General features: G+C 36.4%; 1 protein-coding gene across 2 annotated transcripts in view; it reads left to right on the top strand.

The window, feature by feature from the left end:
* LOC131685229 (latrophilin-like protein LAT-2) overlaps positions 1–24,421 on the top strand; it is a 243,810-nt gene extending 219,389 nt beyond the window's left edge. For both annotated transcript variants that reach the window (XM_058968809.1, XM_058968808.1), the window contains exon 8: positions 23,461–24,421. In XM_058968809.1, the coding sequence (XP_058824792.1) occupies positions 23,461–23,886 (426 nt within the window). In that variant the 3' untranslated portion in view covers positions 23,887–24,421. The remainder of the gene's footprint in view (positions 1–23,460) is intronic.
* Positions 24,422–25,599: the final 1,178 nt, after the last annotated feature.

The raw sequence follows: 25,599 nt of genomic DNA, 5'->3' as shown, positions 1-25,599 counted from the left end.
CTCAAAAAATTACAATTCACACCTCTTTTTAAAAGAAAATAACCTTAGTATTTGAATGGAGATATTTCTATTTCTCGAAAAATACGGGAAAATTGGGTACTGGGTCAGTTTGTCCCCAATTTTTATAAATTTTTCTGCTCCGTGATGCAAATATACATATTTTGCAGGCTTTCTAATGTGAAAAAATCTCAGAAATCGAACGGAACCTTTTTGACCTTTGTGCGAATACGAGAAGTTGGGGTTATAGGGCCTTTTGTCATTCACTCTAAATTTTATCAATTTTCTCGTGCATATATCTTTATTATTCTTCAATCAATTTTCATAAAAAGTAACTTGTTAAACGTGGAAAATTCTTAGGAATAAAACAAAAATAGTTTCGTTACCGGTAAAATTCAGAAACATTAATTTTTTTTCATTAACTATACAATAAACTTTTTTTCATTCTATTTTTCCAGGAATGAAACTTTTCTTATATGATCCCTAAGAATATTTTACACCAAAAGTAGCAAATTAAATAAGAATTGATTGTTACATGGAGTTATTATGTGCGATTTAATGATAAAAATGTGAAATCGAGACAAAATGTCAGAAAATTTGATGTTCATGATTTTTTTCGATAACGACTATTTTTATTGTGTTCCTTAGAATTTTCCACGTTTATTAAAATCAAGAGAGAAATAATAGAGAAATATGCAAGAGAAAATGATAAAATTTACTATGAATTACAAAAAGCCCTATAACCCCAACTTCTCGTATTCGGACAAAAGTCGAAAAGGTTTCGTTCGATTTCTGAGATTTTTTCACGTTAGAAAGCCTGCAAAATATGTATGATTTGCATCAGGGGGGAGAAGAAAAATTATTGAAAATGGGGGATTTTGGGGACAAAATGACCCAGCACCTCACTTTCACGTACTTTACGAGAAACAGAAATATCTTCATTCAAATGCTAAGTTTATTTCCTTTAAAATGTATGAATTGTATTTTTCTGAGTGCTACTTCAAAAGTTATAGCATTTAATGTATTTAATGTATTTCTTCCATATTTTCCCATAGTACCAAGTTCAAATATTTCAATCGAAATAGGCGGGGGGTCTAGAATTGTCCAAATGATGTGAAATTTGGCATCTGAACTAACTTTGATATTTTCCACAAGGGGGAGGGGGGGTCCTTTGAGAATTAAAAAAAACTACAATGGTCAGCCCTATGGGGTTGCACGAACTGTAGACGTAGGACTATACTACTTAATGTAAAATATTTATTTTCTTAGTACATTTAGAGTAATAATAAATCAAATATATTTCTTACGTATAGTTTAAGCACAACCAATCAACATGGAATGTTACCTATTGAACCAAACTTTCTTGGTTATCAGGTCATTTCATTCGCAGTAGGTGATCGAATCCGATTAAACTTATTTGAGAAGATCTGAAGAAAGAAGACGGAAATCCGTGACCGACATATTATCTAGAACTAAATCTTTATAGCACAAGCTCAACTTTTAAAAATTGTGAAAACTTTTTGATTGTGTGTGAAAAATCACAATATTTCCAAAAATCTGTGAAATTTTCATCAAAATGCCAAAAATTTGCCATCTGTAAAGAGAATCTGCGATTAAAAATTGTGAAAAAATCTGCACGTTACAGAAAAATCTGAATATGGTAACCCTGCTAACAAATTAGATATACCTACCTACACATTCGCCTCAAACATTCAACCCAAGTGCACAAAGCAAAAACATTCAACGCTGATGATGATGGGTAGAGCGAATGAGACAACTAGTACCACGACACTATGTTAACCGTGTTTGCAAATGGAGCTCGAACGTACAAGCGATTTTGTGTACGAATAACTAAAAATTACGAAATATCAATTCTTCAAAAGGGCTAAAACTTATTTCGCTCATTATTCCGCCGTCGAGCTGAATTTCGTGCAAAATACGCATGAATCAACACCTTTACCCTCGTTAGAATCAATTTCAAATGTTTTCTGTGTTGAAATTATAACAAATTAAGAGAAAACAGCAAAACAAAAGTTTGTATACAAATCTTATTACCCCTTTCAAAAGATGATAGGAATTGTATTCGAGATTGTACATAAAAATGTGCTGGAAACGAGCACAACACAAAAGAAAGCATAGTGTTTGAACGGACAAGCTCAGTCGCGTGTTGGACGGCACTGTGAAGCGTGCCTCCACAGCCAGTGTAACGGACTTCTAACTCAGCTACACTGGCTGTGGAAACTAGAGATGTGCAAAACAGCTCATATTGGTGAGCGGCTCCGAACCGTTCAGCTCATCGAAGTGAATCGATTCTTTGGAGCAGCTCATCAGCTCAGTTAGTTTTTTCGAGCTCATCACTTACGTCGTTTTCGCTTGAAGCGAAACTGAATCAGGTTTCTAACCCCAACAGCTGTCAAAATGTATGAACTGACAGCGGTTGGAATTAGAACTTGACTGTTTCGGGGTCAAGCAAAAACGCTATTAGTTTGCATTGGAATATAATAATACTTAAGAAAAGAAGAGTTTTCAGTAAAATGTGTATATTTATACTTTTTCTCTGTTTTTTCAATTTTACAAGAAATCATACGTTATGGTTTAAAAATAAAATTTGAGTGATGTGTTCAGGAGACAACCTACTTCTTTTTTCAGTACTGATTTGGTCTGCCTTTGAGAAAATGCGTTCACAAGGAACAGATGTTGCAGGAATACACAGTCGCTTCCGCATCAAATCATACAATTTTGGATAAACTGCTTTCCTTGCTTCCCACCATTCAAGTGGGTCACCAGATCTAGATAAAAGAGGCTCAGCGATGAATTTGTCGAGTTCCACAATAGCTGCCGAAGATGGATCTTGCTTTCCTTGCATTTTAGCAACTGCGTCGTCAAAATCTTGCCATAGAGAGGATCCAGATGAAGCTGCTTGTGGGATATGATCAGAAGTTTCGTTGGTTTCCGTGGATTTCAAAAGCCTTGTCTTTCGTATTACAGATTGATACGCCAACTGGTAGTTACCTTCATCGCCAAAAGCTTGCTTTTTAAATCTTGGATCCAACAACATTGCCTGTGCTGTTAATTCAGTCACTTCTCTTCCTCCGAATCTTTTTTGTAGGCCATCCACGAGTTCCTTCTTGAGCGTACTCACACTGTGTGGAAGAACAGCTTCAGAAAATGATACCATTTTCTTCAGCATTATGCGGTAAAACACACATGTTTTTGAAAGAGACACGTTTTTCTCCGCGGATATCTCATTTGTAACATCGTAAAAAATTCTCAAAACGTTGACACTGTGCTCGATAACTTCCCAATCTGAACTATCCACTGCAAGTTTTGAATCTAAGATCACTAGAGTCGATACAACAGGTTCCTTATTGACAAAAATAACGATCAAGCATATCAAAAGTTGAATTCCAACGTGTTGGAACATCTTGCTTCAGCTTCAACGATGCTTTGTTCATCGTTTTCTGCATATCGTTTAATTTCGATAATGCAAAGCTGCTTTTTTTTAAAAAACTGAACAATCATTTTTACTTTTTCAACTACTGGCCTGATAGATTTCGCAATAGCGTTTTGGACAGCCAAATTAAGTGAATGAGCGTAGCAAGATACGTGTCTTACATTCAATATAGATGCTGCAGACTTCATATTAGAAGCGTTATCAGTGACGATTGCAGTTATCTTGAAATCAATATTAAATGATTGTAGTACCTTAGTGATCCATGACGCGATATTTTCACCTGTATGTTTATCATCGAATTCAGAGCACTCAAGCACTCAAAATGGGCAGTTAAAGCATAAAAACTAATATTATTTATATTTGTCCACCCATCACTAGTCAAGCTGACTGCGGACGCTTCTTCAAGCTCCTGCTTTACTTTTACTAGAGCCTCGTTGTACAAAGTAGGCAACAAACTATTTGTTAGTGTTTTTCTACTCGGTAGAACGTACATTGGGCACAACATGCGAACAAATTCCTTAAACTCAGCATCTTCTACGAGTGAAAATGGATGATACTCTTTGCAAATCATCTTAAGCAACTGAGAATCCAGCGACCTGCTTTTCGCAATTGGCACCGGTCGGTGGACATCGACATATCTAGTCATGAGAGGCGTCTTACTTGAATGACTCGAAATTTTGGGAACAGTACACGAAGAAACCACAATAGTACCGTTATCAGCAACACCAGAATCAGAAACACCCTTGCCATCATCGCGTGAATCGGCATTTAACGGCATATCATGTTTAGGTGTACTTTCGTTACCACCTGATTCTTTTTCAGACCCAGCAAGATCAGCACCAACACTTTCTGTTGCATTTCTGTCATAAGATACCATCGGATGTTTACTTTTTAAGTGCCTTTTCATATTTCCGGTGGATCCATTCGACGACGAAATTATCGTGTAACAATACCGACACTTCGCTTTGGTTCCTTCCTTCGAAAAGTGATACCATATACCACTCGTTATTCTCCCTCGCGTAGACATGGCGGAATCTAAAATATGCGTTAATTAAATAATATTCAACCTCGCATTTCCCAAATATGTGCTCTTACCTTAATCTTGTTTCGAACTATACCGACCCGACACCGATAGACACAAGTTGTGCAATTAAGCTCTCTAAATTTAAGAAAATGGCCACCAACTATAAAATGCAAGCGAAAACAGAAATCGTTGAAAAACAGGATGAAAAAAGATAGCGAGAACAACATGCACGCTACGATCAAAGTATTAAAATATTTGTGATGGTCTCCCAAAAGAATTTATAATTACTAGAGGGCACATGTCGATCCAATTTTTGAACGGATTAACCGCACTGAAAAAACTAGACACGTTAACATCATGTGCTGGATCATGTGGAAAGCTATTGATATGATTCAATCCTACAACACATGAATTGCACACAGTTGCCATTTTAATATCTAATCGAGTGTGCGTAATATGAAAATGAAATTCATGCGCACATTGCATGAAAAGCACATCAAAATCATAAGCGATCCCATTGACTAGAATTTCCAAATGAATTAAACATGAATGTCACTTCGTTTGACCTATAGATTTAATTGGTAGAATATTGCACACTTCCCACCAACCTGGACTCCACACTTTCAAAGTGCGAGTGATCTCAATCTATAGTGGCAATCATATCGTTTTCAAATGAAAGACAATTCGTATTTTAAAACGATGAAACTTATTTTCACTACATTAATACATGAACTTCAAGCATCGTGTAGTTTTATCGGAAATTTCCAAGCACTTGGAATCAAATATGCCAGAAATGACTTTTAATGTGTTGGTTTGAATATGTATTTCGAATGTTGAACACAAAGGAAAAAAAGAAAGTTTGTTTTTATTGAAATAATTAAAAATAAATAATATTAATATCATTACTCTACGGAAATTACTTCCGCCAGAATGTATCCGACTTGCAGTGCTTCTTATATTGACCGATTGTCGCCGTACAACAGTGATCCGAAAGCAATTATTTAATTGAATACGATCTGTAGAAAAGAGAATGCAAAATTTTAGACAATTATCTGTGACTATGTACAATGCTTACATTATTTAATGGTTAATTCCATCGCAGATATAGTATATATTTAAAATTTCTTTGCAGATTGTAAAAACTGATTGCTGTTCATCTTAAAAAAACGTTTGTTCCAGTGTGATTCCCACGCAAAATAATATTTGGAAGAACGATTCCAAAAAGCACATTCTATAGTCACTATAGTTACAAGGGTTTCGATATGCAGAATTGCTCAGTGGTGTTGTAGGGTGAGCGGGTGAGCTGCGGTTCTTAAAAAAAGAGCTGCAGCTCATCAGCTCACTTAAATGAATCGATTCGTTGGAGCAGCTCCGGAGCGGATTGCCCATCTCTAGTGGAAACACACAACGCAGTGATCTGCTCCGCCTGCCATTCAACAGGCAACTGAGTTTGTCCGGCCAAATCCGTTCTTTAAATAGTCGATGATGACTTCATTCATAGAAGCATAACACGATAGGTACACAAATCTGTCGTGCCGGACTTGGGAAGCGCTATCTTCTGTAGTAAATGCGCGACATTTTAACCAGTTTGTACATTACTTAAATTTTAATGCTATCAAAAATCTTTGGGTTTATCTATTGGAATCTATTCTTAGAAGTATTTCGGAGCGATATGAGCAAAAAAAAATCAAAATTTATCGTGAGATAGCTGAATTATATGCGTTTAAAATTGGACTACTTTTCGTTACATACCATTTTTGTAGAATTTGCAAAGTGCACCCCCATATCAAAAACAAAGACGTAGTCCACGTCAAAATTCTTTACGCGATGCCCTAGTATCTAATTTGGTCGAACCGTATCTGATCTTCCTACGGATCAAAGATAATCCGTGCCTTCCACCAATTCGCTTAGTGATAATTAAACACGGAGCTAATAGGATGGGGAACTGTTTCCTGAAAAAGGGGGAAAGTTACTGAAAGGCGATTAGAATCAAAGTCAGCATGTGTAACCAATTCGCTATGAAAAAGTGATTTTATTCCGCCTAAACCAAATCAATTGTTGATAGATTCATTTCGGACGAATAGCACGTGATCCCATTTGGAATCAAAGCTGAACTATAATCAGCAGAGTAATCATTAAAAAGTAGTATACCGTTGGAATTACTTTACTTTATTCCAGAATCGGAGTTTAGCATTAAAACCACCGAATTTAAAGAATTTCGACCGATTTCTTGTAAGTTTTCTTTCGAGAAATTAGTTAGCTCGCCAAAGCAATGAAAAAGCAAATAAGCTGCAGCAATAAAAATGATACCAAGCTTGGTTTCAACTTCAATACCCAAACTCTCGATCACCTTGGTGTCAAAAGAGGATAAGACGTGATGTTTTGTTCTGCGATTAACCGATATTGTGATTCTTCCACCGAATCCAACAATTCGATCAAATCGTTAAATAACGAAATTAGAGGTATTTTCAATTTAATAGTTGGTTTAAAATAGTTTCGGTCATAATGGCAATATGCCTATTATGTACCCTCAAGAAGTTGAACAAGTTGTTTACGCACGAACGCAATGAACGAGCATTCTAATTTAAATGATTATTCAAAATCCTTATTACACTTTAAGTACATTACAATTTTGTTAGCAAATTTTCACTAAGCTTGAAAAACTTCAAACACGGAGATAGAATTTAGCATTGCAGTCATCAATTGAAACATTGATTGCTGTAAGAAATTCATTTTTCCGTAATGCTACCTATTGCACTGAAGGAAGCGTTGTGTGGAGATGAAATTGGAGGCTCCGCTCGTTTAGCGTGCTACCTTCCACCGAAGCATAAGATGACGCACCATTATGGGGATGGTGTGACGAAGATAGTAGATTCTTGTATAGGTAAGCAAGTTGCATTTCTATGGTGAAGCAGATTAACACGTTTAAACGTGTTTTGATTAAATTTACCTGGAGAACTAGGTCAATAAGGCTTTGAAGGGGATTAGAAAGGAGTTTACGGTTGAACCAATCTACATTCTTCAAGGAGTATAGCGAGACAATAAAAACACAGCTCACAGCAGCTGAGACATGTTCTTCACGTCAATAGAGTATTTGTCGTAAATTAGTAGTTCTTTTTACAGTTGCTCGTATTCGGCAGTACATGTTTATCAGTGAATAAACATTTAATAGTAACCGCGAGTTTCACTGTACCGCGACCGCACAGTTTCACGAATCAAGACAGATCAGACACCTCCACAGGCGCTTGATTGTGCGTAAACAGCATAAATGTACACTGTATCGTGGTCCAACATGAGACACCACTATTTGGTCATTTACCTCCGATACAGACATCCTATCCCTTATCTCCCCACGGTGCCAATAGGTGGATGTGCAACTATAGTGGGTAACCAATTCTGGTTGGACCTTCATCGTATGCTGGCAGGAAAGACAGAAATCGAAGAGAATCTGTTATTCATATTAGGAGCGGCTCGAAACAGTGTCTGTCCTGTAACGGACGGTTGAAGAAGAAATGCATGGCTGCCTCATCAACTATACCCAAGATACCAGGACCATCATGAGGCTTGGCATCCAGTCTGAATCTTTAAACACCCATTAATGAATGCTTTTTGTTAGAGCAAATTCAATTGGAAGCTTTCTTTTCACCTGTGTGGCATAGCTAAAACTGTCTCATATATGGTGCAACATTTTGTGATCAGTATTGAAGATTTTGCGAATCTTGACCAATTGATGGTATGCTCTAATACCTAAATAACACGAAAATTCAATACCGTCCCGAAAACTTACAATAGGAGGAAAACCACAAGCAGCACCGAAATGGACACATTTTCTCATTCAGTTCCCTGCATTACTCCATCGCCAAAACTCGATAACGATGATATGACGCACTCAACATTCGACATCACGTAATACCCCCATGATTGCCAGCCGCATGTAAGAGCTTTTCATGTCAGCATTCCCCCGCCACTAACATCACCACCGTTCCTAACCATGTCTCCTACTTCGACCACGACCACGGATTAGCAGCACAAATTGAAGCTCAAAGTCTCCATCTAGCAGCAAACCACTCGACTTAGTCGGAATGATGATACCGTCCGACATGGAGGACCTGATGGTAACTGGCCGTCGAAGTGAAAGATTAGATGTCAATTTCCCATGTAAGCTGTCGGAGCTCGTTTCTGTCTCCAGAAACGCACGAGTGCAAATTTTATCTTTACAGGCTTCTTTCGATTTCTCAGAATTCATAACGCATTCGGTGAGCTGAAATAATTCCTTGTGACGGTTTCTTTTGTCACCCGCTTATTAGATTGTGATACGCTTTTCCACTGATTTCCACAGAAGATTTTCGCCGAATCGCGATGAAATGGAATTCACCGAAATTCCGAATTTGTTTACTGTTCTTATCAAACGTTTCAATTAGCACACAATTCGTCTTTTAATTGCCATTGGACACCTTCGTCACTTCACCCTAACACGTGACTTCTCGCTCCCGACAAAAAACGCTCATCCGAAGGAAGAGTGGGTTGTTGGTCGAACTTTTTCCCCTGGGTACTGGGAAACTTTACTTCGTTGATTGCTGTGGACGTTACTTTATCACACATTCTCACTTTCTTCCTCACACTCACCGACTGACACACACCGAGAGCAAATACTTGAACGAAACCACTTAAAAGGATCAGGTTTCTTCGAGAGAATACGTTGAAAGTTTTTGCCCCCGAGCGCCCCGGCACACAGAGAGGTGTGTTTCATGTGCCTCCGGCCACAAATACAAAACCCCGATCGAATGGGATGGGATGGGAAATTAAATTGAATTAACGCGTTCGCACTTCAATTCCGTTAATGGCAAATACAAGGAGCACGCGGGCGCGTCACGTCTGCCGGGCAAGAACTTTCCGATTTAGAGAATAAAGAGAAAAAAAAGGCAACAGCTTGTACAGAAAGCTTTCTGCGACTGCAGGAGTGCCAGCGAAGAGCGAAGTTGTGTTTATGGATCAACTTTTTAATGGAGATTTTATATTTTTCGGTTCATTGAAAATTAAAACGGGAAAGATTTTAATGCAACGGTTCATCAAGCACCATTTGGGTAGCACTTATCGCGAAGAAAAACGGTTTATGGGGTAATGAGCCAGCGAATGTTGCGACTATTAGCTTTAAGATGAACTCACTGGCGTATCCTTGCTTTCTTTTTAATGATTAAAACATAACTCCTATAATTGTTATTGTAGTTTCCATACTTTTTAAACTAATTCGTATGGTGCTAGCTTCTTCCATTTATACCACAAATGTCTTTCTTTATTTATACTGACATACATTTAGACGCTTACCAGCAGTTACCTAATTTTGGGTACAAATTTACACAAAAAGGACTGAAGTACATCTCCTCACTTTTGGGTAATACGAACCCGTACGATCTGAACTTAAATTTTGGGTAGTGCGCTGACTACACATTAGAGTGGGACATGGTTATATGAAAAAAATAAAATCTGGCTCCGAGTAACTTTTTGGGTCCCATTTAGCGCCCAGAACAACTCTGCAAATTTTTAACTCGATCGGTGAAACTATATTTTTGCGCCCACTGTTTAAAGTTTACATGGGATTTCGTATGAGGAAATTGTCTTTTGCAAAATAATTCTTCCAAGAGTCGCCCGTTACCTCCTAAAAATAAATAGATGTATGATTTTTATAGGAAATTTGTCAAGGAAATAAAGTCTAGAAGACTGAAAAACGATCTGAGGCTTGTGGAAAAAGTTATTAAGCAAAATCTGATTGATGCCCTGAAGATTGACGAAAATTTCACTTTTCATAGCATCACTGCTTTTGACGGTCTAATTATATACAAAAATTTTAACTTTCTCAGAAGCCTCAATTTTTCCCTCAAAATCTTGCGAAGTGGCCAAATAGTATAGATAAACGATTTAGATACGTTAAGAGAGGATTAAAACAAAATTGCGTATAATTGGACAACCAACAGCAGTGGTGCTAGAAAAAATGAATATTTTATCAAACGTCCGAGCATCAATCGGTTTCTGCTTAATAACTTATTTCTCAAGCGTCAGATCGTTTCGTGGTTTTCGAGACTTTGTTTCCTTGTTAAATTTCCTATAAAAGCGATTTATTTTTAATAAGTAATGGGCGACTCCTGGAGGAATTATTTTGTAAAAGTTAATGTTCCCATACAAAATCCCATGTAAACTTTAAACAGTGGGCGCAAAAATATAGTTTCACCAATCGAGCTTAGAATTTGCACAGTTGTTCTAGGACCCAAATGGTACCTAAAAAGTTGCTCGGAGCTGGAATCTATTTTTTGTCCCACCCTACTACACATAAGTTCAGGTGCTAAGCATAACCAAAAATTTGAGTAACGAGCGGATAACTCCACATTTGTGTACTGAGTGGATTCCCCATTTTTTTTGTAACGTTCGAATAACCCAAAATTTGATTGCGCGGTCAAACCATTCGAAAATTGATTCGAAATCCTGAATGGAATCAGAATTATTCCAGCTCAAGTACAACAACTGATTCCGAAATCGATTGAGACGGAATCGGTTGTTGCACTTGACTTGGAATCCATAATGACTCCAATCAGAACCCCGGAACGGTTCCGGAATCCGGCACTGCGTCACCCGTTCGGAAGCGAATAACGATCGACGATGCACTGTAGTAGTAGTAGTAGTTTTCCATGCATCCCAGTAAAGTTCAGCCGCAAATGAGCCAAAATTCTAACTGTTAGCATTCTGGCTCCGATTCTAATAAGAATCAGTTGTGTTACTGGAGCCGGTATTTTAACTAGATTCAGCTACCAGTAAAGCTCAGCCGGCTCATTCTCCGGCTGAACTTTACTGGGATTCCGCCGACAGTAGCTGTTGGATCCGGGCTGCAGTTTCCAGAATAAAGCTTAACACCAACACCACCAATCTATAGAAAAGATGATCACCATTATCATTATTAATTTTATTTTAAAATAATCACCATAGCCTTTTAGAATTATTGGTCCCGTCGCTGTTACCATTTGCAGTATTGGGGCATCGAGCAATTTTTTAGTCGGATTGCTATCAGGAATTAGGAAAAACTGTACCCAACGCTATGCGGAGACTTGACAAAGCGCCAAACTTCTACAATTGGCAATATCGTCTTTTCTTTGGTCCCGAAATCTAAAAAGAAAATATGTTTAGTCTTGTTTTGATTTGAATTGAGTTTAATGTGCATGTGTTTGTGAGTTTACACCGGGATCAATTGAGTCATTTATATACTTATGTGTGCATTGGCTTGGTGAAAGGGATGCAGTGCTCATGTGAAAATGTTTTCGACGATTTGCACGTATCTTGGATAATGAGCCTATGAAGCTATTTATGTTTTATTGGCATATTTCGGATATTCGTGATGTGTTTTTTTATCACCAAAGCATCTAAAACATGCTTTTATGGGTATTTCTAAAGCACGGGTAGACTACGGTAGACTTTAAAATTTTGATATTATTAAGGAGCCATCAATAAAATGTGCATCATAACTCTCCGAGCTCTCGATCGAAGCAGTTCGTTTTCTGGTGCTGTGCATAAAGTGAACAAGAATATATATTGTCAGTGAAGGTCAACTATTGTTTGAGGCAGTCTTTGTTCGCCGGTGCCCAGGCTGGTGAAGTGAATACCAGAATTGCCGGACACGCCGCTATATAAGCTAAGTATTATTTTTCTTTCTTTCGTTTCCCTTTCCCCGATCGGTCTACTTTTCCCTTTCCCCTGAATACAAGTTTCATCCCTCGTTTACACCACGTGCTATCCTCGTGCCTAAATGGCCGAGGGCGAAGTAACATTGGATGGGAATGATATTCCCATGGATTTACCGGATAAACCCGATATTACTCCCTCCCCTGATTCCCCCAGTCCTCCCCGTATTAAAACATACCCAGCCAGTTCAAATGGACCCTGGGTGGTGTATTTCCGGCCCAACACGAAATCGCCCAATATTCTAGAAATATCACGGGAGCTGACTGCTAACTACCCGGCCGTAGCTCAGATAACACGTGTTCGAGCCAATAAGATACGCGTTATAGTAAATGACCTCGATCAGGCAAACCAGATTGCTCGCAGCGAGCGTTTTACGAAACAATTCAGAGTGTATGTGCCTTGTAGGGCAGTGGAGATCGATGGAATAGTCGCCGAACCGGGTCTAAAGTGCGAAGACCTGTTGAAGTACGGGGTTGGCTGCTTTAAGGACCCTTCACTTCAAAAGGTGAAGATTCTGGAATGCAAGCAATTGTATTCTGCAAAAACAGAAAATGATAAGACAACTTATTCTCCGTCAGACTCGATTCGGGTGACTTTCTCCGGGTCTGCTCTTCCCAACTATGTCCTCCTGGATAGGGTTCGCTTACCCGTTCGCCTGTTTGTACCGCGGGTAATGAACTGCAGCAATTGCAAGCAACTGGGCCACACAGCCACTTATTGTGGCAATAAAAAACGGTGCGGCAAATGCGAGGGAGAGCATGAGGATGACGCTTGCGGTGGAGAAACTGAGAAGTGTATTTACTGCGGGGGCCCTCCGCATGCTCTTAAGTCATGCCCGGTGTACAAGCAGCGCGGGGATAAAATTAAGCGCTCCCTTAAGGATCGCTCGAGGCACTCTTATGCAGAAATGCTAAAGAATGCTTCGCCATCTGTCCCTTCCGAAAATTCCTTTGCTCTATTGGCTGGCGTTGAGCAAGAATCTGACGACCCACAAGAGGGAACATCATTGGTTAACCCAGGGGAATCCAGGAAGAGGAGAAATCTAGCCTCCCCTACATTGCCTCGTAAGGGTGCCAAGGTGTCGTCCACTCAGAGTGCGCCATCTACAACCAATAAATCCAACGGAAGTGATGCACAAAAGCCGAAGCAATTTGCTCCAGGACTTGGAAATATTAATTCTAACAAGGAGTACCCACCACTTCCAGGGACACCAAAAACCCCAAGTGTCCCCGTTTTTCAAACAGATACTCAGTCCAGTAACGGACTAATGAAATTTTCTGACATAGTGGACTTAATTTTCACAGCTTTCAATGTTACTGATCCTCTTAAAAGCCTTCTGATACGTTTTCTCCCTATAGTGCAAACATTTTTGAAGCAGTTGACTACTAAATGGCCCCTCCTTGCAGCGATCGTATCCTTCGATGGCTAAGTCATCGAACGAGGTCACCGATTCGATCACTGTTCTACAGTGGAATTGCAGAAGTATCCTCCCGAAAATCGATTCCTTCAAATTCTTACTAAACAGTTTAAAATGTGATGCTTTCGCATTATGTGAAACCTGGTTAACTTCTGATATAAATCTCAACTTCCACGACTTTAATATAATCCGTCTGGATCGAGAAAACCCTTATGGAGGAGTACTTTTGGGGATCAAAAAGTGCTATTCTTTCAACCGAATTAACCTCCCTTCGACACCAGGCATTGAAATTGTCGCTTGTCAAGTTTTAATCAAAGGTAAAGACCTTTGCATTGCTTCCATCTACATTCCTCCTAGAGCCTCGGTAGGGCACCGAGCGCTTTGTAATATCACGGAATCCTTACCGGCACCGCGGCTAGTTCTGGGAGACTTTAACTCGCACGGTACGGTATGGGGTTGTCTTCATGATGATAATAGATCAACATTAATCCAAGATCTTTGCGACAATTTCAACATGACCATCTTAAACACGGGAGAAATGACGCGGATTCCTACACCACCAGCACGCGCAAGCGCGTTGGATTTATCGCTTTGCTCGACATCGCTACAGTTAGATTGCATGTGGAAAGTGATCCCTGATCCCCACGGTAGCGATCATTTGCCTATCGTGATTTCAATTGCTAACGGTTCAAGACCATCGAAAACAATCAATGTCTCGTATGACCTCACACGGAACATTGATTGGAAGAGTTACGCGACCGCGATATCCGTTAAAATCGAATCCACTCAAGAACTTCCTCCGGAGGAAGAGTACAGGTTTTTGGCTGGCTTGATTCTCGACAGTGCGAATCAAGCTCAGACTAAACCAGTACCCAGCGCGAATACCCATGGACGGTCTCCCACCCTGTGGTGGGATAAAGAGTGCTCAGAGCTGTACGCGGAGAAGTCCACTGCATATAAGGCCTTCCGGGAAGACGGGTTACCCGCTAGCTATCAACAGTACGCGTCGTTAGAAAGGCGAATGAAGAGTCTAATGAAAGCCAAAAAACGCAGTTATTGGCGCCGGTTCGTCGACGGGTTAACGAGAGAAACAGCGATGAGCACTCTTTGGGGTACGGCTCGACGTATCCGTAACCGTAATAGTACCAACGAGAGCGTGGAATATTCAAACCGTTGGATATTCGCTTTCGCCAAGAAGATCTGTCCGGACTCTGTCCCGGTACAGAAAACGTGCCGCGCCGCGTCTCCTCCCGATACCGCGAACGAAACACCGTTTTCGATGGTGGAGTTTTCACTTGCTCTCTTATCATGCAACAATAACGCCCCAGGGTTAGACAGAATCAAATTCAACTTGCTGAAGAATCTGCCTGACACTGCAAAAAGGCGCTTGCTGAACTTATTTAACAAGTTTCTTGAGGGTAACATTGTCCCTCATGAATGGAGGCAAGTGAAGGTCATCGCCATCCAAAAACCAGGAAAACCAGCCTCCGACCACAACTCGTATCGGCCGATTGCAATGCTGTCCTGTATTCGGAAGTTGTTCGAGAAAATGATCTTGTTTCGCCTCGACAATTGGGTTGAAGCAAATGGATTACTGTCAGATACACAATTTGGCTTCCGCAAAGGCAAAGGGACGAACGATTGCCTTGCGTTGCTTTCTACAGAAATCCAAATGGCCTATGCTAACAAAGAGCAGATGGCATCAGTCTTCTTGGATATTAAGGGGGCTTTGGACTCAGTTTCTATCAACATTCTGTCAGAGAAGCTGCACCAGCATGGTCTTTCACCGACTCTAAATAACTTTTTGCTAAACCTGTTGTCTGAAAAGCACATGCACTTTTCGCATGGCGATTTAACAACATCGCGATTTAGCTACATGGGTCTTCCCCAGGGCTCATGTCTAAGTCCCCTGCTCTACAATTTTTACGTTAATGACATTGACGATTGTCTTGCCAATTCATGCACGCTAAGGCAACTTGCAGACGACGGGGTGGTCTCTGTTACAGGGCCCAAAGCTGCCGACTTGCAAGGACCATTACAAAATACCTTGGATAATTTGTCTGCTTGGGCTCTTCAGCTGGGTATTGAGTTCTCCACGGAGAAAACTGAGTTGGTTGTTTTTTCTAGGAAGCGTGAGCCGGCGCAACTCCAGCTTCTATTAATGGGTGCAACGATCAACCAGGTTTTCACATTTAAATATCTCGGGGTCTGGTTCGACTCTAAAGGTACCTGGGGATGTCACATTAGGTATCTGAAACAGAAATGCCAACAAAGGATCAATTTTCTCCGAACAATAACTGGAACATGGTGGGGTGCTCACCCAGGAGACCTGATCAGGTTGTACAAAACAACGATATTATCGGTGATGGAGTACGGGTGTTTCTGTTTCCGCTCCGCTGCGAACATACACTTCATCAAACTGGAGAGAATCCAGTATCGTTGCTTGCGCATTGCCTTGGGTTGCATGCATTCGACCCATACGATGAGTCTCGAAGTGCTGGCGGGCGTTCTTCCGCTAAAAAATCGATTTTGGGAACTCTCATATCGATTGCTCATCCGATGCGACATTCTGAACCCGTTGGTGATTGAAAACTTCGAGAGGCTCGTCGAGCTTAATTCTCAAACCCGATTTATGTCCTTGTACTTCGACTACATGGCACAGAGCATTAATCCTTCTACGTATACTCCCAACCGTGTTCGTTTCCTAGATACTTCTGATTCTACTGTATTCTTCGACACATCCATGAAGGAAGAGATTCGTGGAATCCCGGACCATATACGCCCTCAAGTGATCCCCAATATATTTTATAATAAATTCCGAGAAGTCGACTGTGACAAAATGTTCTACACTGACGAATCAAATCTCGATGGGTCCACTGGCTTCGGTATCTTCAACAATACTATCACCGTTTCATTCAAGCTCAATGATCCCGCTTCAGTTTACGTCGCAGAGTTAGCTGCAATTCAGTACACCCTTGGGATCATCGACACTCTGCCCACAGATCACTACTTCATCATTTCGGACAGCCTCAGCTCTATCGAGGCTCTTCGTGCGGTGAAGCCTAAAAAGCAATTCCCGTATTTTCTGGGGAAGATACAGGAGTCCTTGTGTACGTTATCTGAAAAATCTTATCAGATTACCTTTGTTTGGGTACCCTCTCATTGTTCTATCCCGGGCAATGAAAAGGCCGACTCATTAGCAAAGGTGGGCGCATTAAATGGTGAAATATACGAAAGACCAATCTGCTTCAACGAATTTTTTAGTATTTGTCGTCAGAGGACACTCAACAGTTGGCAAACCTCGTGGAGCAATGGTGAACTTGGACGATGGCTACATTCGATTATCCCAAAGGTATCAACGAAGCCTTGGTTCAGGGGGATGGATGTGGGTCGGGATTTTATTCGTGTAATGTCCCGACTTATGTCCAACCACTACACCTTAGATGCACATTTGCGGCGTATTGGGCTTGCGGAGAGTAGTCTGTGCGCTTGTGACGAGGGTTATCATGACATCGAGCACGTTGTCTGGGTATGCGCCGGGTATTTGGACGCCAGGTCTCAGTTAAAGGATTCCCTTCGGGCCCGAGGTAGACCACCCAATGTCCCAGTCCGAGATATGCTGGCAAATCGTGATTTCCCCTATATGTCCCTTATTTATACTTTCATAAAAACGATAAATATCCCAATTTAGCCCCTCTCTTTTTATTTCTCGTTTTTAGAAGTTTTCTCTTGCCGTGTGGAACCGATAAGCTTCAGACTGCCACTATGTAACCGCCGTCGCCCTTATCGCTACGGAATCTGAAGCGAGAGCGACTCGAGGTCCGAAGGATTCCCTTTGAAGGATTCCCCGCGGGTCCGAAGAATACCATCCGCCAATCCGACCTACTAGACTGAGGCGCAAATTTGTTTCGCTGATCTCCCGTTTGCCCGAAAGTTGCAAGTTTTGCTCTTCTCTACCGGTCACCATCTACGCCTTCTCTCCCCTGTCCTTGATACAACTACTTCTACACCGATTTTGGAAATGACCAAGCATAAGTATCCGATAAAAAATCAAATTTGTATTCCGTATTCCTAGTTTTAAGATAGTTGTAATTTCTACTCTTTGTTAAAACTATTGTCCCCCATCTTGTAAATAGAATTGTATCCCTAGTTTTAAAACATCTGTGAAATTTTTCATAAATATTTGTTCCCCCTTTTGTGTACCAAACTATATTGTTAGTTTTAAGATAACTGTAAATATTTCCTAAAAAACTATTAGTATTGAATTCCTTGTTTTAAAATTTTTCATAAAAAAAATCTTTTGCCCCCTCTTTTATATATAGAATTTTTTTTTCTAGTCTTAAGATAGCTGTAAATTTTTTCTCTTTTTTAAAAAAATATTTCAACATTGTAACCTCCTAGTTTTAAGATATTCAAAATGTAAAAACAAAAGAATTCGGCACCGCCAAGCTAACGCATTTGTGCCTATCAAATAAACGAAATGAATAAAAAAAAAAAAAAAAAATGTGCATGAAGGGGGAATATGTATAACAATTTGTAACACATAAGAGCAGGAAAATAAGCTAGAACGTGATGAAGTATGTTTTATATGTTACTATGTTTTAATTGCCGCAAGGTTCTACTGTATCGATTTTGTTGGCTATTTTCGGCAAATTTGAGACTAAGAGAAACGAAAACAATGAAATTGAAAGACGGATAGGTATTCTAGAACGAATCAGTTATAAACTTAGAACGGAAAACTAGGACTAGGCAGGCTCATATGGACATGATCGAAGGGAAATGTGAAGAATTCTTTGCCTTCTGCTGAGTAGGAGTTGTGCGTTGCACCCAAGTCTAGAAGTCTAGAATACCTATCCGTCTTTCAATTTCATTGCTTTTGTTTCTTTGCCAACAAAATCAATACAGTGAAGTATGTTTTACTGAAGACCGTGTCGTCTCCAGTCCTAATATGAATCGATACTTTTGATAGATCAAAATTATTTCGCAAATTATATTGTATACTGTTTTCTTTAGTGTTTCGGATTCTCCTCGTCAGTAGCTAACACCAACTTAATACTAGTTAGATAAGTCCAAACAAGAACCAAATTGGCGCTAGAGGCGCTGACGAGAAAAATCCAAAATACTTAAAAAACATTATGTAAGGTGTTGTGTCCTTATGCACAAAAAATTTGGTCCCATCTAAAAATTTTCTCTCTTGGGAAATTTACATAGTTCCAGGCGTTTGGTTCTAAAACCGACGGTTTCGATTCCAATTCCTCGTCGGCAAACAGATATATATTTTTATATTTTTATATTTTTATATTTTTATATTTTTATATTTTTATATTTTTATATTTTTATATTTTTATATTTTTATATTTTTATATTTTTATATTTTTATATTTTTATATTTTTATATTTTTATATTTTTATATTTTTATATTTTTATATTTTTATATTTTTATATTTTTATATTTTTATATTTTTATATTTTTATATTTTTATATTTTTATATTTTTATATTTTTATATTTTTATATTTTTATATTTTTATATTTTTATATTTTTATATTTTTAAATTTTTATATTTTTATATTTTTATATTTTTATATTTTTATATTTTTATATTCTTATATTTTTATATTTTTATATTTTTATATTTTTATATTTTTATATTTTTATATTTTTATATTTTTATATTTTTATATTTTTATATTTCTATATTTTTATATTTTTATACTTTTATATTTTTATATTATTATATTTTTATATTTTTGTATTTTTAAACTTTTATAATTTTATATATTTCTACTTTTATATATTTATATTTTTAAATTCTTATATTTTTATATTTTTATATTTTTATATTTTTATATTTTTATATTTTTATATTTTTATATATTTATATTTTTATATTCTTATATTTTTATATTTTTATATTTTTATATTTTTATATATTTATATTTTTATATTCTTATATTTTTATATTTTTATATTTCTATATTCTTATATTATCATATTTTTATATTTTTATTTATATATCTGTATGTTTTGCATACGTCCATATTTTTTTATAATTTTGTATAACATGTTTTAAAATTTTTAAATTCAAATATATTTATTCCTTTGAATTTTTGTGTTTTTATTGTTTGATAGTTATGTGGTCTTGGATTTTAACATTTTCATATTTTTACATTTTAAAGATTTATACCTGTTATATGGTTTATATGTTTGTATTGCGTTTTTATTTTCGCATTTTTTAATTTTTATATCTTCATTTTTTAACATTCACAAATCTTTATTGTTGCATTTTATATATTTTTATTTTTCAATATATTACATTTTTATATTGCTTTACTCTCATTTTTCCAGGTTTTTTTTTCTATTTCGTTAGTTCTATAATGTTTATATTTTCAAAACCTTATATTTACGAATTTGTAAATCACCAAATGTTGAATTTTCGAATTTGATAATTATTTTACTTTGAAATTTTGAATTTACTGAAATATCAAATTTAAAAACTATCAATTTTTAAAATTTTTGAATTAGTAATTTTCTTGAAGCTTCGAACGAATTTTTGAATGCTATAATTTTTTAATGTGTTTTATATCCTTAAATTATTAAATTTTTAAATATTTGAGTTTCCAAATTTGCAAATCCTCGAATTTCTAAAAAATTTTAATTTTTGCGTCTTCGAATTTTTAAATATTTGAATTGTCAAATTATTAAATTTTTAAATATTTGAGTTTCCAAATTTGCAAATCCTCGAATTTCTAAAAATTTTTAATTTTTGCGTCTTCGAATTTTTAAATATTTGAATTGTCAAATTTTGGACATTTTTTGGATCCTTAATTTCCAAAGTTGTAAATTTAACATTTTCAAATTTTTGTATTTTAAATTAATGAATTTTTCAATCGCAAAGTTTTTAAATTTACAAATTACAATATTATTTAAATTTCTGGATTTTAATATATAAAATTTGTAAACTTACAAATTCATTATTTACAAAATTTTTGATCTTATCATTTTCAAATTTCCGAATGGCCTAATTTTTAAATTCTCAAGTTTTTGAATCGTTGATTTTTTAGATTTTCTATAGATTTATTTTTTAATTTTATGCAGTTGAAAATTTTACATTATCAAATTTGAGTATTTTTTTAAATTTTGATTATAGATGTTTTAACCTTAAGGTCGCCTTCCTTCGGGTTAGAGAAATCTCTTTTGAAAAAGCTTCTAACCCTGTTTGCTGAGGTTGGGAATCGAACTCAGGTGAGCTGCGAACAAGGCAATCGATTTATCAACTACACCATGCCCGTCCCAATCTATGTTTTTTAAGTTGATGAATTCAATATTTGACAAGGTTTTACATTTTTTAATACGTTAAATTTTAAATTCATAATCCACAAAATTTTAGAATTTTACATTTTTAAACTTTTAAATAGTTTTTACATTTTTGAACTTTTATATTTTGGAATAGTTGGATTTTTTATTTCTTTAAATATTAAGGTAAAAATTCAGAAATTTTGAGAATTCAGAAAATTTGAAGATTTCAGAAGAAGGTTTAAAAAATTATCCATTAAAAGATTAAATCATTTTAAAAATGCGCAATTTACATTCACATTTTTAAAATGATTTAAATTTTTAATTGATAAATTTTTGAATTTTGTATTTAAATTTTCAAATTTTGTGTATCCTGAAATTTTCTGAATTTTATTAGCATTTTTCTTAAATTTTGAAGTTTTCAATCTGCAAATTTTCAAACCTTTCATTTTTTAGATTCTTAAATCAATAAATAATAAAATTTTAGCATGCCAATATTTTCAAATCTTAAAAATCTCTAAATTGTTAATATAAGAAATTTTAACAAGCACTTTAATCTTTAAATTTGAAATTTCATTTATTTTGAAATTTTTTGACCATTTAAATTTTAAAATCATTGGATTCCTTAGATTTCACTTTTTTTTGAATCACTAAAATTTTAAATTTTGAGGCCTTTAAGCTTTTAAGTTTACGTGAATATCTAAATTTTTAAAGTTCTAAATTTTTCGATCACCGGCTTTAATTTTTTTTAATATTTAATATTCACAAATTCATAAATTTCTAGATTTCTGTATTTTTGAATTTCTAAGTTTTTAAATTCCAACATTTTTAAAGTTTTGTATTTCAGTATATTAAATTTTTAATTCCTACCCTACGAAATTTAGTTTTTTACGGTGTTCAATTTCTAAATGGCTGAATTTCAAAATTTTAAAATTTGTCTTTTTTTAAATTTCTATATTTTTAAGGCTGTAAATTTCACATCCTTGGATTTTTAAATTGATGAAATTGTTCTAAGTATTTAAATTTCCAAATTCCCTGAATTTTAAAATCGTATTTTGTTTTTAATTTTGAAATCAGCAAATTTTTAAATTTTCGAATTTTTTGAATTATAGCACAATAATCTTCAATTTTAAAATTAAAAATTAATAAATTTAAAATTAACATTTAAATCTTTAAATTTGTATTATTTTAGTTCTCAAAATTGATTAATTTGTAGATTCCTAAGTTTTAAAATTTTAGATTCCCTCAATTTCACAAAAAATAATTTAATTTTTCAATTTCTAAGTTTTTAAATTTTGAGGCTTCTGAATTTCAAATTTTTTAACTTTTCAAATCCTTAAATTTTAAAATTTTTGGACATTAAAATTCTTCAATTTCTATCTTTTTTTAAATTCTTTTAAATACTTCAAATTTTTAAATTCTTAAATATAAAATTTTTAAATTAAAAAAGAAATTAAATTTTTGTGCTTTCATTTTTCACAAAATTTTTTCGCTTTTACCGTCAATTTTTAAACTGTAGATATTCAATATTTGAACGTAATAATGTTATTTTTTTAAACATTGGATTTTGAAATTTTTAATTTTTATAATTTTTGTAGCATTGTTGGTCACTGATTCTCTTACACTAGCTTAACTGACTTCGCAACACAAACAATTTTGTCTCAATCTGCAATCTCTTATCTCGCCAGGAAAAAAAATAGCCATGTTTCAGTGGCTCACCGCTAAGTATGCTTGTTCTACCATAGGCTCGATGAAACACTCTAAAACGAGCTTGGCTATGAAAAGAAACACTCATTTTACACCCCTAGTAACAATTAAAGTTTTATGGTACTCTTGAAGTCTCCCTTAAAACTTAGATTGCACTTGTAGTGTGCTATAAAACTAGAAATGCTACTTGGGATCACTCGCGGAAGCATATCACATTGAAGATGGGGATTTTATTGACGGAGATAAAGTTTTAGTCTAGAATGTTCTCCGGAAATCGAACATCTCTTCAAGCCCGTAATGGACACTACAATAATTTACTTTTCACGGGACACTTCATCTATTATATCTAAAAACGAACTGATTTAACATTTGAATTTGTACTGTGTACAGTATAAATACAGTAGCTACTTTTAAAATTACCATGCGCTTGTAGTTAAAAGCATGATAATTTCAAAAATAATTTTTGATTATTCATATGACACATTGAAACATATTTATTTTAAGTTTTTATCCCAAGATATTACTATGCATTGGCTTCCTTCTTGATTCGAAACTTATAACGATTTCTTTTTAAAATATTACTGCACTATGGAAACGCGAAGAAAGAGATTGAATTATTATTTTATATAGTTTGAATGAGTGTAACACCGACTGCACCGGTGTAATGCTATATCAAAAACGAAAATGCCATTACATTAAGGGAAGCAATAAACACTCCACCGTCAGAGTAAATACAAATATGTATTTGGTCAGAGGATTCTGCCCTACAAAATTTTCTCCAACCCATCACCAGACATAAACTAACCTCTTTTCAATCTGTTCTCCCTTTCACCCACAGGGACTGGTGATAGCGATGCTGGTGTCCTGCAACTGTAAAGTGCTAAAACTGTACTCAGCCCCGCACAGCCAGAAGTCGCGCCGCGGCCCCTACCGTAGCCTGAAAGACGGCGAGGGTGGCCGTTACGGTGTCATATCCGTTACAAATCCCAACTACGAAGACATTCCGCCGGTGGTGCTGGTTCCGCTATCGTCGCCACCACCAGCACCAGCGCCAGCACAGATTTTCAACCCATTCGTAGAACCGGCGGAGGATAGTGGCTCACCGGCCCACAGCTACGTCAAGATGAGCTACCGGGAGAGAAACTTTGTCGAGCGAAACGATTGCGTGGTCCCGTCGGCTTTGGATTGTGCCTTCAGCGGGGAACTGTCGACTTCGCTGGCGATCGAGGAAATCCCGCGCAGTCCGCTGCCGACTTCGGTGTGAAATCGTGGCGAACGGTAAACCGAATGGACGGGGTACGGGTGTGTTTGCTTAGTTGAGACAATAACTATCGTTGGTTGGAGGACAGTTGAGTAGGAATGGGCGTGACGGTGATAAAAACCTATACATATTCGGAATATACATATATCAACACTTATTTAACCTAGGCCATATCAGAAGAAAGCGCTGTTCGATGCAGCGAATATCAACGGCAATGTTTAGTGAACAATGTTGAACATGAAATTTTAAACAAATGAGACATATTTTAACAGCTTAGTGTACTGTAAGAAGCTCGTTTGAGTAATTTCTAGGAAAAGAAAAGTAGGAATATTGAGTAGAATGTGATCTAATGCTAGGCATATGAGTATGTACACAAAATTCTAAAATCGAAATGAATACAAAAAAATGCTAGAAGAAAGTATCAATAAGTACAACTGGAGAAGTGAGGCATCGTCAAAAGTTTAACCTAATGACACGCATCTTATGGATAATCAACAGTTATGCAGAAAATAAAAAACAATGGCTATACATTAAACTTGTTTTATTTTCAACAGGGAGCATCCTACTTTTCAATTGTTTTGTTTTCATTCACCGATAGTTTAAGCAAATAATCCGAAACTATTTAGAATAAACGATGCAATATGACCGCATGCGCATGAGTATTTTAAATAACCTTCCGAAATGATATTCAGCCACATAAAATTTATTTGTTATGATGTTGATTGTTAATCTTTTTTTATTTCAGTTAATTATTTAATTGTTTGGGTTTTGACGTAAGTACCAAATATCTTGTTTAGGAGTTTTTTTATGGTATCCAACGGAGAAAAAAGAGAGAGATGGTAAGTTTATGTGAAAAAATATCCCCTTAGACAGGATTTGAACCTGCAACCTTTGAGACTGCGGCCCAATGCTAAAACCGTTATGCTATCTCTGGGATTTGATAACGACCCAGGAATAACGCAAAACGAAAAAGATGCTCTAAATTGGCTCTTCGCAACACGCTTTCCAGCTTGTTTCGATGCAGAGCTGGATAATGTTAACAAATCTCATTCTGGTGATTCGGAGGACTCGTAGGTGATAACACGCACATTGGTTACTACCTAATCGAATAAGCAAGTAGTTGACAGCTTTGCTTCAAACAAATCTTTGCCATGCTGCTGTATAATGGATTTGTTATTCTAAAACATGCCTTAAAAAATAATACTTACCAGTCGCTACCGGGTTTATCCCGAAAGTATAGCGAGAAAGAATTGTTAGATTTATTCCCAAGAGTAGGCGCTCAAGCAACGTAAAAGTAAAGTTCTTCTCTTCTAAAAGCTTTGAAATGGATAATCGAACATCATTAGCTTATTTGAATATTCACTGAAAAAAATCCAATATGTATATTAGTGTTGGAAATCCACGTTCACTCTGCCTCACAATATTGTTTACAATATTGAAAGGGGACATATGAAGATTCCCTCTCGAGAGAAGTGGTTGGCTATACGGAAAGACAACAACAAACGCAAGTGGCCTGCTGCACTTATAGCTCTCTGATGGAGAGATGTACTGGTGTCGGCGTCTACTGTCGTGAAATGAGATTGGAACAGTACCACACGCTAGGTAGATACTGTACTGTATTCAATGTAGAAGAAATCTTCGCGAATATACGCGGATACAATCGACCCTTCAATACAATTTGTTCGGCAAAGTTGTAAACTTCAGCTCCGACAGGCA

Source organism: Topomyia yanbarensis, chromosome 2 (assembly GCF_030247195.1).
Source record: "Topomyia yanbarensis strain Yona2022 chromosome 2, ASM3024719v1, whole genome shotgun sequence".
In the NCBI taxonomy this organism is placed as follows: domain Eukaryota; kingdom Metazoa; phylum Arthropoda; class Insecta; order Diptera; family Culicidae; genus Topomyia; species Topomyia yanbarensis.
This window is presented reverse-complemented; position numbering and strand designations above follow the sequence as displayed.